The following is a 14873-nucleotide window of genomic DNA, read 5'->3' on the forward strand; positions in this document are numbered from 1 at the left end:
TGCATTAAATCTTTTTCAGAAGATAAATTATTGCATTCAAGGTTTTGCAAATACGAAGTATTTTTAGCACACCACTATTTACTTAAATAATGTCATCGACAATGCTATTTTCTAAAGGCCCTGAATACAGTAATGGATATCGTAATAATAGTTTCAACCTTTTTTTCGATCCCAGCTCCCAGGAAACAGAGCTCTTCATCAAGAGTAACTTCTGGCGAAGAACAATGCTGCTCCATTTTCCACGAAACACCGTCACTAAGCGATTTCTTCGCACTTTCGAAGGTTTCGTGGCATGCGACCTTCACCTGACGCGTATCATCGCAATTGTTTTTGTGGGGGTTGCCCGTTCACATGTCAGATGCAGTTTGGGCATCCCTCGCAATCGCACACGAAACTCGTCAACTAAAAAAACACCATCACTACAGAATGCCATTCTCCAATTTCCAGTGAAATACGCACTCAAAGGCACCCTCCCCTTCCACTCAATAATGGTCAACATCATTAACTCGTGGTGGCTAGTAGCAGACTTCGCTACTGGTTCACTTGGCACCGCCAAGTCTCAAACGAATTCGCATCTGGGATCGTCCCGACTTCCGGAACTGAATATCCTCGCTGACACGGAGCCCCCAAGTGCTATCCCTGCTTCTGGTTCTATCCCCGAATTGACGTCTTCAACATCGTCGTCCAGCCAATCCAGCAGTCCGCGCACCAGCACAAGACGCAGCTCAGCCAGCGGAAGTCAACCAATGGGGAGTAATGAGGCTGGTTATGCCGGCTCCTTCATCACTAATCCGGTGATCATCAAGGGCAACCGCTTCTTCGACTCCGTTACAGGAGACTATTTTGCCATCAGAGGTGTCAACTACTATCCCAGACCCAACACTGGACCCCTGGACAAAAACAACCTCGACCTTTTCTCCAATGAATTCAAGCACATTTGGCAGCGAGATGTACCGCAGTTTGCTGCGCTTGAAGCCAACGTTATTCGACTGTACGCCGTCGACCCGGAAGTCGATCATACCGACTTCATGTGCACACTGCAGTCCGCGGGTATCTACGTCATCGTCGACCTCGGAGCCAACTGCGAAGGATGCGAAATCACAGCCGATTCCGCGCCAGCATGCTATCCCGCGTCCTACAAGACACGCGGAGAGAGGATCATTGAGCAGTTCGCGCGATTCGATAATGTCTTGGCGTTCAGTGGGGGAAACGAGATTAACCACCGTACCGGAGGTAATCCGTGGACATGGAACGCGCCGTGCCAGAAGAAGTTCATCCGAGACATGCGCGCCTTTATCCAGTCATGCCCCAACCTGCGGCAGGTGCCTGTGGGCCTTGTTGTTGCCGATACAAGCCGAGATGATAACGCGCAATATTACAACTGCCGCACTGATGAGAGCGACGAGCTTGAAAACGCGCAGTGGTATGGCATCAACACGTACGTGCACTGCGATGACATCTCGGACCCCACCAAGGCCACCGGCTTCAACATGCTACGCGACAGCTTCAAAAGCTACGATTACTCCATTCCCGTAGTGCTAACTGAATTCGGCTGTGTCAGTCCGGCCTTCCCTACTGTGGATGGCTACGAGGCACAGCGCACATTCCACGACGCTGTGTTCATGAACCTGCCAGAGTACAGCGACTACTTCGCCGGTGGCGTGGCCTTCGAGTACTCGACGGAGAATGCTAATTCCATGTCAACGTCAGCCTACCCGTTCAACACGTTCGGTCCACAAAACTATGGACTAGGGTATTTTATGCCGGAGGAATGCACGGACGCAGGCATAAACTGCACGTTCCAGCGATTTCCGAATTTCGAGAATCTCAAAGAGGCATACACGTCGTACGACAGCTCGAGCGAACCAACACTGAGCTCCTACAAAATCCCCTCGAACCATGATGAATCATCCGCTTGCCCAAAAGGTTCGCCAATTTTAAGCAACTTTACCTGGGAGGGAGATTCGTCCAGAAATTTGGCATGTCCATCGAAGGCAGAATCGCGATACCAGTGCCCAAACCTTCCTGTGCCTTCGCTTGCGCCTTCCCTTGCTCCTTCGTCTTCTCCCGAGATGTCCTCCATGGACGGATCTCTTCAGCTTGACGAAATTAACTCCGGTAGTGGCACCGATGGCACAGGTCCTGGCACCGTGCTTAGGTCTGGAGCTGTCTCTAGATACAATGGCGTTCTTGTCACCTTATTGGCTTCAGCTTTTGTAGGTATAACGCTCGGTCAGTGATCATAGATCGTTTCCGTGTCATCCTGCGCATTTATTATAGCTCAAATTTCGCCGCCGCGAGACATCCAATCCAATGTTTGGTAATTGAAAAAGAGTGCAAACTGTTGTTCTGTTATTCAATAATTTCGTGCTAGTATTTCCTAGTAGCTTAGTAAAAGCAGAACGCACGAAGCAGTAGCACGAAATGATGCGATTAAGTTTGCCCCCGAGTTTGAGGTTAAACTCCCATCTTGTGACGCCGACGCCGACTCGGAGACGGAACCTTCAACCGACTCGCGGCAACTATAACGTTCGCTCTTCAAACTCAGTGTCTTGAATAGCGTGTCGAAGTTCAGCGAGTTCGCAATAGTGCACGCCGTCGACTTGTCGCCGGAGTACTCGATGCCGAATACAGGTTTGTTCGCCTTGGTAAAAGGTACCAGCATATCACATTCGTTGTAGTGCACACACTGTTCGTTCACCGAGAAGTCAAAGACGGAAACCAGGTCCTCGACTTGATTTAGGTCATTTTTCAGACCCACGGTCAAGTTGAGATCGTGAGCTGTCGTGGCCAGGAACTCATTGAAGTCAAGCTGGTCGGCCGCCGTGAGGTTGAGGCCGTTGACATTGAAGGCGCCGTCCACATTGTCAGGGTCTACACCGTCACAACCTTTGGCCTGAGCAAGCTTCATGCGGTCCGCCAAGATTTCGCGCAGTTTCGTATTGCGAATGTCGACCCAGCTTTCACCTTTCCACTCTGGAAGAGGTGTGCCGATAATATCGGTGCTGAAGCGATCCTTGTCAGAACGCCAGTCTTCGTACGTACCGGCGCTGAAATAGCAGATAACCTTGATGCCTCGTTGCTGTAGCTCGGCAATGGTGGCGTTGGGTGTGTCGAACATATCAATGTCGTACATGTCGACGTCGTAGGAGAGATCGAGCGTCCCACTGAGTTGGATCTGGTAGGAGGTGTCCGGGGTGGGTTTCCACCAAGCATGGACACTACCGAAAAGGCCAAGCGACAAGGCAAAGGTGAAAGCTTTCATCTTGGAGTGTGAAGTAGACGATGAATTTGAAACTGATACATGGAAGATTGGTGCACTTCGTTGAGAGCAATAAATTGAAGGCATGTGCGTGCAAGGGCGAGCCACCAAACGACTCTGAACAGTACAGTAGTGGTAAGTCGGTGAAACTGACTGTACTTTCGCCACTTCCAGATGGAGAAGGCTACGGAAGGCCCCACCCATGTTTGCTCTACGAAATCCCATGCCAAGCTTGGCAAGTGATATGGCAATGCTTAAAGCGATGTTATTAAGCCGTTAGCGCCAAATGTAATCTTCATAAGACTACGGACGCAGTAGCGTCTGCAGCAACAAAACGGAGACTACAAAAAGCGTTCCAGCCCATCAGCTGCAGAAATCTTTCTGGCCGAGATTAAAGACCTCTGAAGAGAGCAAGAAGCCCAAGATGGCTCCAATGATAATAGCCATCGATGTAGGAACGCGAAACACGCCAACCATCAACGCCGTCGCCAGCCCGATCGCGGCGCTTGCGTTAGTGTGCACCGCTTTGTCCCACAGCAAAAAGAAGGAAGCAACAATGAGTCCTGTAGCGGACGCATTGACGCCAGACAGGAAAATCTGCAGGCTTTTGTTGCGGCGCACGCGTTCCCAGAGTGGGAGTAATCCAAAGAAGAGAATTATGCCAGGTCCGAACAGACCGACACTGGAAATGAACGCTCCAGGGACGCCGTAGATGAGCGCGCCAAGATACGCCGATATGTTGAATAGTGGTCCCGGTAGAGATTGCACGAGCGCGAGACCGATCAAGAACTGCTCCTTGGAGACCCACCCAGCCATCACAACGTTGTCCAGCAGCATCGGGAGCATCACTTGTCCCCCTCCGAAAATAATGGATCCGATCCAATAGAAAGTGTAGAAAAGTGATAGCACTGAGTGCTCACCGGCGTTCTGTGGATGGTAGTGTGCGAGTAGCACCAGAACTACCAACCACGAGAGCACAATCAGGACGCCTGCAACCGGGTGAATCCCAATTTGCCTGCAATTTAGCGTAATATAAGCACCTTTAAGAGAAGATTTTGTGACTGAACGTAGCAGTCCACCTACCTTTCAAGGTGGCTGGAGAGAGCTCGATCGTTAGAGAGTGGAGGATGAGAGTACCCGCACATTGTCGAGAACAATATGACAAGACCGCCGGCAGCCATAACTGCGGGGAAGATCAGAGACGACATGCCTTGTGTAGCTAGAATCACACAGGCAGACACTGACGCCACAAAGTTCTTCGCTGTGTCATCTTCGCACGCTTTTTGCCATAGTCGTACCGCCGCGATCACGACGATCGACACAGCAGCAGGTGCCAACCCAATCATCCACACGGGAAGACCCTCTACAGCAAGCACAACACAAATATCACAATGTCTGCTACGCGTAGTAACCGGGTTCTCATGGTACCTTGAAGATATGATTTGGCACCGAAGCCAGCAATTGTCAGGATAATCCATCCCGGTAGAACCCAGAAGAACAGCGCGATCAGCCCGCCCAGTGGCCCAGCACGGAACAGCCCCATAGCGGCAATTGTCTGCAGAAATTAAGTGTCAATTCTCCTCGTTCAGTAAAGCGTTTTTTCGCAAAATTCCACACCATCGTCGACGACGGGCCTGGAATGGCCGAGGCGATGGACAACACCTCCAAGAACCTCTCGTCCGTCAGCCACTTCTGTTTATCTGTGTCAATGCAGCAACAGAAGTTCCCTTTAAATTTTCTACAGGATCGAACATATTGACGCACGTACACACGAATCGGTCATGGGCGAGCGCAAGGTGAGCCGGAGGTCCCCCGAACGCGAATAGAGACAGCGGGATGACCTCGCGCGGTATCGAAAGCAGGCGTCGAGCATACGACTCGCCATTGTGGAGCGAGTGGTCATTGCCCAATGGCAACAGCGGCTTCGTCTCCAGTCTGGACATCGCAGTCGTCTAGCAAAAATGAAGAGGCGTTGAACGAATCTTGAAATCGGGACCAAATTTGCACATTTAAGGATCTTGTATTTGGGTGTGTCTAATTTGAAGATGACTTGAGAATTGTGGTTTCTTTTGAAGGTGGCAAAATTGCTGTTACGATGGAGTGCGATGGCACTTGGACTGTGAAGGTGCTCGATTCGGTCGTTTGTACATTTGCCACTTCGTCCGAGCTTTCAAGATTCAAAAATTGGATAACAACCTGATTATCGGGAGTGACGAACGCGCTGTCAATTTCCGAGTCTGCGTTTAAGGATATTTTTATGCGGCGTGAGCCTGCCGGCACAAATTTGGCGAAATGCCCCATGAAATAGAACATGGGCTGCTTGTAGAACTCAGCGCCGTTCTTGGCGTCAACGAGAATGGGCGCGTCCACCATATTCTTCGCCCAGTTTGGTCCGCCTTTGGTATCCAGGACCATATTCCAATCAGTCCACCCGCCCGCATAGCTATTCAGGTCTCCAATGATGTCACGACCATAGTTCTCACCACGAGTCCAGCTCTTATCGGCGTCTGTAAGAAAGGGTCCTTTACCCGTTCCTAAGGGGTTTGGCATGTACCCTTCGCACGCTTCGGACGGAAGGATGAATAGATCTGGGTAGGAATCATGCAACTTTCGAAGTTTACCAAAGTGTCCACCCATTCCAAGTACGAAATCCACATTGCGGTACCAGTGAACAGCGACGCCACTAATACACTGTAGTGAATCGGGATCCTCAAGCGGCTCCAAGCGAATCAAAATGCTCGGCTTTTGATCATCATTTGCAATAATCTTCAAATTGGGGTGATGCTTCTTCATCAGAGGCCCAAGATCGAATTTAATAAAGTCTCTTTCTTCTTCAGGGGAGATTCGCAACGTCTGCCATTTAGCAAACGCGAGAAGGGGTTTCTCAGGTTCATTCTGGACAGTCATCGCCCAGAAGTCAATGCCTTCTTCCTTGTAAGCTGTGAAAAACTTGGAGTAGTACAACGCCAGTGCCTTCCAGTTTTCATCGCCAGGCTCACCTTTAAGATGACAGTTGATAGTGGAGTTCTCTTTCGTCATCCACGCAGGAGGTGCCCACGATGAAGCGAAGAGCTTAATGTCACGCGACGTCATGTCCAGCACACGCTGGATTAGCTCAATTTTGTGGGACTTCGGAGCTTTATCTACGTCAATGGAGAAATTTTCCATAGCGAGATCACCCTCCACATCATTATACGAATATATACTGGTGGAGAAATCGTTCGACCCGATCGATACACGTCCGAGGATATACTCGAGTCCTTTTTCCGAAAAATACTGGTCCAAAAGTATTTGCTGGAGTTTCGGCGACAGTTTGTAAACGTTGATAGCTGCTGAATCCGTGAACGCAGCGCCGAAGCCAATGATCGTCTGGTACTGCGTCGATACGTCGATAGCGAACGTCGGACTGCTCACCGGTCTCGCATGAAATTTCTTCTCCTTGTACTCGAGTCGTGCCCCAGATTGAGACGTAGTGAAAACACCGACGTGTCCCTTCCGAAGGCTACGATAGTCATTCGAAACTGAGTCGCACTGAGTTTCGTTGCAGACGCAAACGCCCTCCAGGTGATCCTGGTATAGAGAAGACCAACTGGAGCATGCTGCCAATGCCGGGTGCGGCGCGAAGGACAGACTTCCAATCACCGCAGCGCCGACGGCAATGCACCCAACAGCTCGCATGGCTCGAGGCAACTCGTCCAGCTCGAATCTGCAAGCCAGTCTCCCGATTTTATGCTGGGAATTGCAGATGCCAGGTGTTGTATAGGAAAAGACCACGAGAAGTATCGAATTGGTAGTCAACAATGGCGTTGAAGTTTTCGTGTTGACAGCAATCTACGATCTACCGGTACTCTGTTTAGGTAGGTAAGAAGATGGTGTAATACTGAGGCTAACGTCGGCGTCAGGATGCAGAGTTAGAAAATCTACAGGATTTTGGTATCCTCGGAAGCCGGGAGGATAACTGTCTGCATCGAATTGGGCGGCAGCGTCAGCGAGAACGTGTTCGAGTCCGTCTGCTTGACGCTTATCGAAACCGGGTCGTCGTCGCGATTCAAGAACTGCATCACAATTTGGTTGTCGGGGGTAACAAAAGCGCAGCGGTGGAAGTCGCTCAGTGTCTCGGTCTTTGGAAATTCGATGCGCTTCGATCCCGGCGGTACGAACTTTGAGAAGTGGCCCATGATGTAAAACATGGGCTGCTTGTAGAATTCGGCGCCATTCTGCTCATCGACAAGAATCGGCGCATCCACCATGTTCTTCGCCCAGTTCGGACCACCGTCCGTATCCAGGAACAGGTTCCAATCGACCCAGCCGGCAGCCATGTTGTTGCTGTTCTCAATGATGTCACGTGCGTAGTTCTGAGCTCGCTTCCACGCCTTCTTTGGATCATCCAGAGAGGGTCCCTTGCCGGTACCGATGATGCCGGGCAAGAATCCTTCACACGCTTCCGTTCCGAGCATGAACATGTCGGGATGAGCCTTGTGGAATTTCTCCAGATTCTTAAAGTTGCCAGCGAGCGGCAAGATAAAGTCGAGATTCTGGTACCAGTGGAAGGCAAGCCCACTCAAGTATTTCTTCGACTCCGGGTCATCAAACGGCGCTGAGCGATCCATGATACCAGGCTTCTGGTCATCGTTGGCCATAATCTTTAGGTCGGGGTACTTTTTCGCCATCAACGGACCAAGGTCCAGTTTAATAAAATCTCTCTCTTCCTCGGCAGTCAAGCGCAGCGTTTCCCACTGGGAAACAGCGAGAGGAGGTTTCTCAGGCTCATTCTGAACTGTCATAGCCCAGAAGTTGATACCTTCCTCCTTGTAGGCGTCAAAGAACTTGGAATAGTACAGCGCCAGTGCCGCCCAGTACTTCTCTCCAGGCTTTCCTTTCATCTTGCAGTCTACGACCGAGTCTCCTCTCGTCATCCAAAGCGGGGGTGCCCACGACGACGCGAATAACTTTAGCTCAGTCATTTTAAGAGCACGCTGGATCAGGTCGATTTTGTGCGAGAATGGTGCCTTGTCGGACGCGATAGTGAAGTTGGTCATCTTGAAATCGTCCACCTTCTCGTTGTATGTGTAGGTTCTCGTAGAGAAATCGGTCGAGCCGATCGGTACACGAGCCATATTGTACTCAAGGCCCTTCTTGGAGAAGTATTGATCCATGGCCAAATTCTGCAGCTTGGGTGACAATTTATATAGGTTGATGGCTGCTGCATCCGTGAAGGCTCCACCGAAGCCGAGCATGGTCTGGTATTGCGTGGTAACGTCGATGGTGTAGGTGGGTTCGTCTACCGGGGATGCGTCGATTTTCCCCACCGTGTACTTTAAGCGAGCGCCGGCCTTGGCCGTGGTGTAGATGCCAATCTCACCCTCCTCGAGATTCGTGTGGTCGCCGACAATTGTATCGCATTGAGTCGCGTTACAGACACAGACGCCCTCCAATACATCCTGGTAAAGTGACGACCAGCTGGAGCATGCAGCCGACACCGCACTCGGGGCGAGCAACAGACTCGATGCGAAGATAGCAACGGGGGACAGAGCCTTCATCCTGGTGATGCCAAGCTGGCAAGTTTTCCACTTGTGCGATAATGCCAGCGCGTTAAGAACTGCTTGGCAATGTACGCTTCATTGCTTCAGATAGAGGAGTTATCATTGTCCCGTCGGATGCTGTGCAAGGATCTGCTATCTGATAAAATGTACGATTCTCTTGATAATTGTATTTTAGATAAAAGTTGCAAGCCTCTGGAAAAGTTGACAATCCCATCGTTTGTATTATCCTGGTCGATTGCAGCTGTCTGCTTCAATTATTTATTATAATCGCACTTCGCCCAGTACTATACTATAAAAATATTGGGGCGAAGCAGCAGTGTGCCGGTACTATTATTATTAAAGGGGTTAATTGTCGATTTATTAAAAAGAGGTTAATTATCTAGATGACACCTTGAGCTTGTTTGCGCCAGAATAGTTCTTTTAGTCATTGTAGCACAAAATTTCATTGCTTTATTTTTAGTTGACGACGCAGTTATACAAATAAGATAGCCGAGGTTCTTTCCAAGATTGCCGAGGTTTTAGTATTCCCGACTGAAAAGACGACTTCAGTAGAAGACAAAAAGCAAGAGGGGCATGATGATACAGTGCTGGATGAATTGCAACACTCACTCAACTATTATAGGTGTTCGCAGTTATTTGGGAAAAGTCACGGCTTCTAGCCGCTAAATTGTTGGCTACAAGGCACACCAACACGAAATATGACATGCAGAAATCAATACCGACTCGTAAAGGAATAAGTCAGGAAAAACCACAGACACCCGAGGGTCTTTATATACCACATTGAAAGACGCAAGATGCTGACTCGCGCCTCAAGACATACATATATACTTCTATAGAAAAAGAAAACAACTATTAATAAAACAAAAGTTTTGAGATAGCCGAAGTTCATGTGTGAAATGGTAAGGTGGATTGCCCGTTGTCAAGTTAGTGCCGCCTTACAGAATTGTGGTGTCATCCGACCGAGGTAGAATCACTGTCGCAAGGAAAGTGCAGGGAGTGACAATGTCCAGAAACCGATGCCTCCCTACGAGTACGCATCGAAGAACTTGGAGTAGTACAGTGCCAACGCCTTCCAGTATTTTTCTCCTGGCTTACCTTTCACGTGGCAGTTAAGCGTTGTGCTCTTGGTAGTCATCCACATTGGAGGGGCCCACGAAGATGCGTAAAGCTTCATCTCATGTGACGTCGTGTTGAGTGCACGCTGGATGAGCTCAATCTTGTGAGACGACGAAAACTTGTCCACGTTTACGGAGAAGTGCTTTATCTCGAAATCGTCTACTACGTCGTTGTACGAGTAGATGCCATTAGAAAAATCTGTCGAGCCGATCGGGACGCGGCCTAAAGTGTACTGAAGCCCTGTCTTCGAGAAGTACTGATCCAGCACCGTTTGTTGTAACTTGGACGACAACTTGTAGACGTTGATGGCTGCAGCGTCAGTAAATGCACCACCGAAGCCGATGATTGTCTAGTACTGGGTGGACACGTCGATGGAGTATGTGGGATTGCTCACAGTCGTCGTGTCGATATTGATCACCGTGTAGGCAAAGCGGTCTCCATCCTTGGATGTGGTGTAGATTCCCACTTGACCCGCCGTAAGGCTAGTGTAGTTGTTGGAGACGGTGTCACATTGCGTTGCATTGCAGACACAAACACCTTCGAGGTTGGCTTGGTAGCGCGTGGACCAGTTACTGCAGGTGGCCGACACGTCTTGAGTTGCGAGAGCAGCGTGCCGGCAATGGCGGTCAGCAGGTGCGGATTGAGCATGTGGTGACACTTGAGCTTTACTTGGTGGGGATTTCAGGCTAACTGGAGTTTCCGAAAGTGACTCTCACTCGACATCTTGAGCTCAGTGCAAAGGTTCCTTTTGTTTGACGGTGACCCAAAAGGATCGTGGGGGAGAGGGCTGTGTTGATATGATCTCTATGGACGCTGTTAGTACATGTAGTCTGCGAGCACGAGCGCGACATATCCCTGGACCAGGGCCTGGTTGCTTCGACTTGCATTACCTGCCTCAAGACACGGGAGTCTCGTGTGACTACCCTCGCGGCGAGGGGTACGAGGTGACACTGTCTGCCAGGCAGTACCGACTGTCGGTGGCGATCAATTTGTGAATTTCGGTGAGTGAGAAGGTTCCTCGACTCAATTATTCAACGAGGCAAATGCAAACTTGCGAGAGTCCCGAGTTGTCTAACAATTTCTTGCGAGAGTCCCGAGTTGTCTAACAATTTGTTGTTAGACAACTCGGGACTCTCGCAGGTTTGCAATTGCCTCGTTGAATAATTGAGTCGAGGAACCTAAAATCTCAGGGTTAATTTGTTATTTGTTAGTAGCAAATTAACCCTGAGATTTTGGGAAGCAATGGTAAAGGGGGACATAAAACGAAGCCTAGTCTTACACTTGTCCAGAGGTTTTGTGTTGAATGTGTCTATTAATATTATACTGCGGATAAAATGGTCGCATTTGGAATACTGCAGTACCTACTCGGTGGGTTTCATAACTCAAACGTGTGGCTTACGCCATCATGGCCAGCGTAGCTAGCACGCTCGCCACGGCGAAGGCAACACTGGCGGGGGTGTTAACTGAGACGGCGGCACTCGATCCACTGGCAGCAGTCGACGAGCCGCCGCTACTGGATGCGGAGAGATCCGGCACAAAAGCCTGGGCCGCAGCGCTGACCACAGTGATGTTCTCGGCGTCCGAGCACGTTTCGTTCTCGCAGATGATGCTGTCCACGAGGTAGCGCGGCTCCGAGTTCACGCTGTTGAGATACTCGTTCTTGCTGTCCGTGGACGCAAAGTAGATCTTCTGGCCGTTTTTCAGACACACGTACTGGTAGTTGGACGTGGTGACATCGTCGCCTGTGACGGGATCCTTGATGCCGCTCGCGCACTCCTCGCACGAGTCCTCGCACTTAGCGTAGGCAGTGGAATCCGTCGAGTTAATGATAAACTCGGCGACGTTGGCGGCCAGATACGCCGTGTCGGTAACGTCGAAGCTGTAGTCATCGAAAGAGCGAGCGGCCATGCCACACGTGTAGATGGTCTGGCCGTGATCTAAGCCGATATGATTTAGGTTGTCATAGCCCATATCCTTGGTTGACATGCCGCACACGGGGCACTTGAAGTCCTCATCCGAGGTAATAGTCGTAGTGGCAGCAAAGGAGGAAGACACCTCCATTGCCATTGACATGTCTATGGTGGAGCTGGACGTCATGTCCATACCACTCATGTCCATCTGCAGACCGCGCATGGCATGCGAGTGGTGCATGCGGTGCGACGTGGCCGTAGAGACGGCAGCAGCGGCGAAGGCGATTGCCATGTACGATGAGACGGCACGCATTGTTGACGGAGGAGAAAGTTCGGGTGCTGTCGGCTTGGACTCAAATCGAGAAGTGAGTGTGGACATGTGAAGCGGCGGGAAAAAAAGGAAGATTTTGGGGCAGAGGTTGCACCCTGTCATTCAACAATACCAGCACAGTGGTGATTTCGAGAGTCCACGCCAGCCTTTATTGTGCTGGTATTCTAGCTATAACTTACAGCCAAAAAAAGCTAGCAACATCATTTAATCAAACAATTTGCAGCGGCAAGATGCGGTTCCTCCACGAAGGTCATTGCACAGTGTTGATGAGCTAAAATAAAGCGTCGAAGCATACACGTTATTTAATTTTTTAGCAAAACAGCAAGCGAATCGTTTCCTGAGAGGGAACGATTCCTGAGTGCAAAGTGAACGCTTTTTGTGCGTTAGTCAAGGCAACAGAGTGTTCATTGCGTATGATTGAGGGGCCAACACTTCTAAGTTAGAAGCTCTAACAAATAAATGTAGCCTTATTAATAGTACCCATGCGATCTTTCGCTGGTCGTGTGCCTCTTCATTCGTTCACAGTCTTGTGTCAAAAAGGCATAGCAATGCTCCGTTTTTACTGTGCATGCTCAAGTCGTCTACATCTTGCTTCACCTAAATCGTCGTCGTCGGATAATAGAAGCTGAGCATGTACATACACCCCAACACGTATCTTCTGTTGCAACTTGCATGTAATAGAGGATAGAACTCCAATGTGGAACGGACAAGGTTGCTTCACCAAGGAATATGTACATGTACAGCGGTTTCTAAGGATATATCGTATCTTACGATATTGGGCAAGTCAACAATATCCTGACTTTCCCGGATAGTATCCGCTATTAGCGGATACTATAACGTTAGCGGACCGCTAACGTTATAAACCTCCTAGCGGCTGAATTACAGACAACGACGGTGAAACTAAACCCCCCGTAGACATGCATTTTCAAGTCATTTTTAGAAAGGCCAACAAGACAAAAAAACTCGACCCCTTTCGTGGTATCACCTGCGATTGGTCAAAATTATACCGACCCAACAGTTTATTAAAAGTAGAAAAAACAATTTAAACAAACACCGTAAAAAAGCAAAAGCATGTATTATTTTGCTCTACACCATCACGACAGGGTGTTTTGGGATTGCTTTTTCAAAGCTTTTAATAACACATTCCGTAGATGTATTTTCCCACGCTCTAATTGTGCGTGTTACGGCAGCCAGACGCTTTTCCTTCGCGGTTCTTGTAACATAATAAAATCATTAAATCATTAAACAAAACTTACCATCCGCTCTAATGGTGAGAACTGCAGTGAGTCTACCAGAGTTTTTCTGCGTGTGCTTCACTTTAGCGGAGCCACGACGGCCTTTGAGGGCCCAAATCTTGTGGGGTGGGGTGTCAAAATATATTGCTGTCTCGTCGACATTGTATATGGCGGATTGCTGGAAGTGAGAATGCTGTTTCCAAAACTCTATGGCAAAGTTCAAATGGATTTCTTGTAGTGCATCTTCATCCTTTTTAGTAAATTGCGGTTTCTGAACAGAAAAACCATGGCTATAACATTAAGAAAAATATGTAAGCAATAAATATTGATTAAAACACAAATAAAATAGGATAAATTGCTAAAACGTTTGATTAAACCAACATATTGGAAAACGAGATGCTTACTGTAACGGGGTACGTAGCACTAAGTGTACCCTGGTTACATGAAGTGTGACACTTCACACTTCAGGAGTATGACATGTCATACTCCGGGATATTTGGTACAAGGTACCAAGGTCATTCAAAACCAACCATTGGTTTTATGACATTGCATTTCTATAGGTAACTGATAGTTTGTATTAACCTCAAACTTAACCTACCTATAAATATACTCAGTTTACAATCTACCTTATTTAGGTCACTTCGCTCTCTTTAATTAAAGAGGGGACCAGTGAACTGCCGTTCACTGAGAGTTTGTATACTCTCGGAAGATAACTTCCTCTAGCGCAAGGTGCTGTGTGACCCCGTCACACTTGGTAGCACTTGTAGTCAATCCACGCCATCGCGGGTAGACTACCTGAACCTCCGAAGTTCGTTGCCATGGATAGGAACGACTTCTCCCATATGAACGACTCTCAGTTCGAGTCGGTTCGGAAGATGGCAGGCATCTTCGGGATGGAGGCCCTGCAGAGCCTGGTGGTATCAACACCGGCTGAGCAGCTCGAGCGCGTCAATGCATTCGACGCGTACGAGCAGGGCCTCATCGCGCATGTGCGGGAGAACCTGCAGGCTCCGGCGGCGGGAGCAAACCCGCCTCACCCGAAGCCAATACGGCTGAAGGTAAAGCCGTATGAAGGGAAGGAAGGCGAGAACCTTCACTTCTGGGTCCGAGAAGTAGAGCTCGCGATGGACGCGGCTCTGATCTCGACCGAGCAACTGCGTGTTGCTTTTGCACTCTCCAACCTTAGCGGTCGTGCTAAGAGTTGGGTGTACACTCGGGAAGCGACATCCCCTGGATGTTTCACATCCTGGGCTCAGCTGTGCGAACAGCTCCGAGCCGCGTTCCTCCCGGCGAACTACGAGTACCGCCAGCGTTCGCGCTTCCTCGCGTGTAAACAAGGAAGACGCGAACTGCACGAGTATGTGCAAGAGATACGGGAGCTCACGGCGTCCCTAGTGGGAAACCCACTCAATGAACACATCAAGATGACTGTGTTCATGGACGGCCTTCGAGTGGGCCCCGCACGCACTCAGCTGT

At 49.4% G+C, this 14873-nt stretch overlaps 7 protein-coding genes across 7 annotated transcripts; 1 reads left to right on the forward strand and 6 right to left on the reverse strand.

The window, feature by feature from the left end:
* Nucleotides 1–488: 488 nt before the first annotated feature.
* On the forward strand, nt 489–2158 carry PITG_17497 (glycoside hydrolase, putative; the record flags this gene model as incomplete). The annotated part of the gene is made up of 2 exons (XM_002896515.1): nt 489–2027; nt 2123–2158. The coding sequence occupies 2 exons, from the start codon at nt 489–491 to the stop codon at nt 2156–2158; spliced, it is 1575 nt and encodes a 524-aa protein (XP_002896561.1).
* Nucleotides 2159–2544: 386 nt separating this feature from the next.
* Nucleotides 2545–3265, reverse strand: PITG_17498 (uncharacterized protein; the record flags this gene model as incomplete). Its single annotated transcript, XM_002896516.1, has 2 exons — nt 2545–2551; nt 2595–3265. The coding sequence occupies 2 exons, from the start codon at nt 3263–3265 to the stop codon at nt 2545–2547; spliced, it is 678 nt and encodes a 225-aa protein (XP_002896562.1).
* A 360-nt stretch (nt 3266–3625) lies between these two features.
* PITG_17499 (Chromate Ion Transporter (CHR) Family) lies at nt 3626–5205 on the reverse strand (the record flags this gene model as incomplete). The annotated part of the gene is made up of 5 exons (XM_002896517.1): nt 3626–4277; nt 4346–4625; nt 4691–4817; nt 4880–4962; nt 5031–5205. The coding sequence occupies 5 exons, from the start codon at nt 5203–5205 to the stop codon at nt 3626–3628; spliced, it is 1317 nt and encodes a 438-aa protein (XP_002896563.1).
* A 91-nt stretch (nt 5206–5296) lies between these two features.
* PITG_17500 (glucosylceramidase, putative) lies at nt 5297–6940 on the reverse strand (the record flags this gene model as incomplete). The annotated part of the gene is made up of 1 exon (XM_002896518.1): nt 5297–6940. The coding sequence occupies one exon, from the start codon at nt 6938–6940 to the stop codon at nt 5297–5299; it is 1644 nt and encodes a 547-aa protein (XP_002896564.1).
* A 242-nt stretch (nt 6941–7182) lies between these two features.
* Nucleotides 7183–8802, reverse strand: PITG_17501 (glucosylceramidase, putative; the record flags this gene model as incomplete). Its single annotated transcript, XM_002896519.1, has 1 exon — nt 7183–8802. The coding sequence occupies one exon, from the start codon at nt 8800–8802 to the stop codon at nt 7183–7185; it is 1620 nt and encodes a 539-aa protein (XP_002896565.1).
* A 1094-nt stretch (nt 8803–9896) lies between these two features.
* Nucleotides 9897–10569, reverse strand: PITG_17502 (uncharacterized protein; the record flags this gene model as incomplete). Its single annotated transcript, XM_002896520.1, has 4 exons — nt 9897–9900; nt 9960–10270; nt 10316–10386; nt 10488–10569. 4 exons carry the CDS (start codon nt 10567–10569, stop codon nt 9897–9899), a joined length of 468 nt encoding a protein of 155 aa, XP_002896566.1.
* A 644-nt stretch (nt 10570–11213) lies between these two features.
* Nucleotides 11214–12210, reverse strand: PITG_17503 (uncharacterized protein; the record flags this gene model as incomplete). Its single annotated transcript, XM_002896521.1, has 1 exon — nt 11214–12210. One exon carries the CDS (start codon nt 12208–12210, stop codon nt 11317–11319), a length of 894 nt encoding a protein of 297 aa, XP_002896567.1.
* Between the last annotated feature and the right edge of the window lie 2663 nt (nt 12211–14873).

Source organism: Phytophthora infestans, genomic scaffold (genome assembly GCF_000142945.1).
Source record: "Phytophthora infestans T30-4 supercont1.58 genomic scaffold, whole genome shotgun sequence".
Lineage (NCBI taxonomy): Eukaryota > Oomycota > Peronosporomycetes > Peronosporales > Peronosporaceae > Phytophthora > Phytophthora infestans.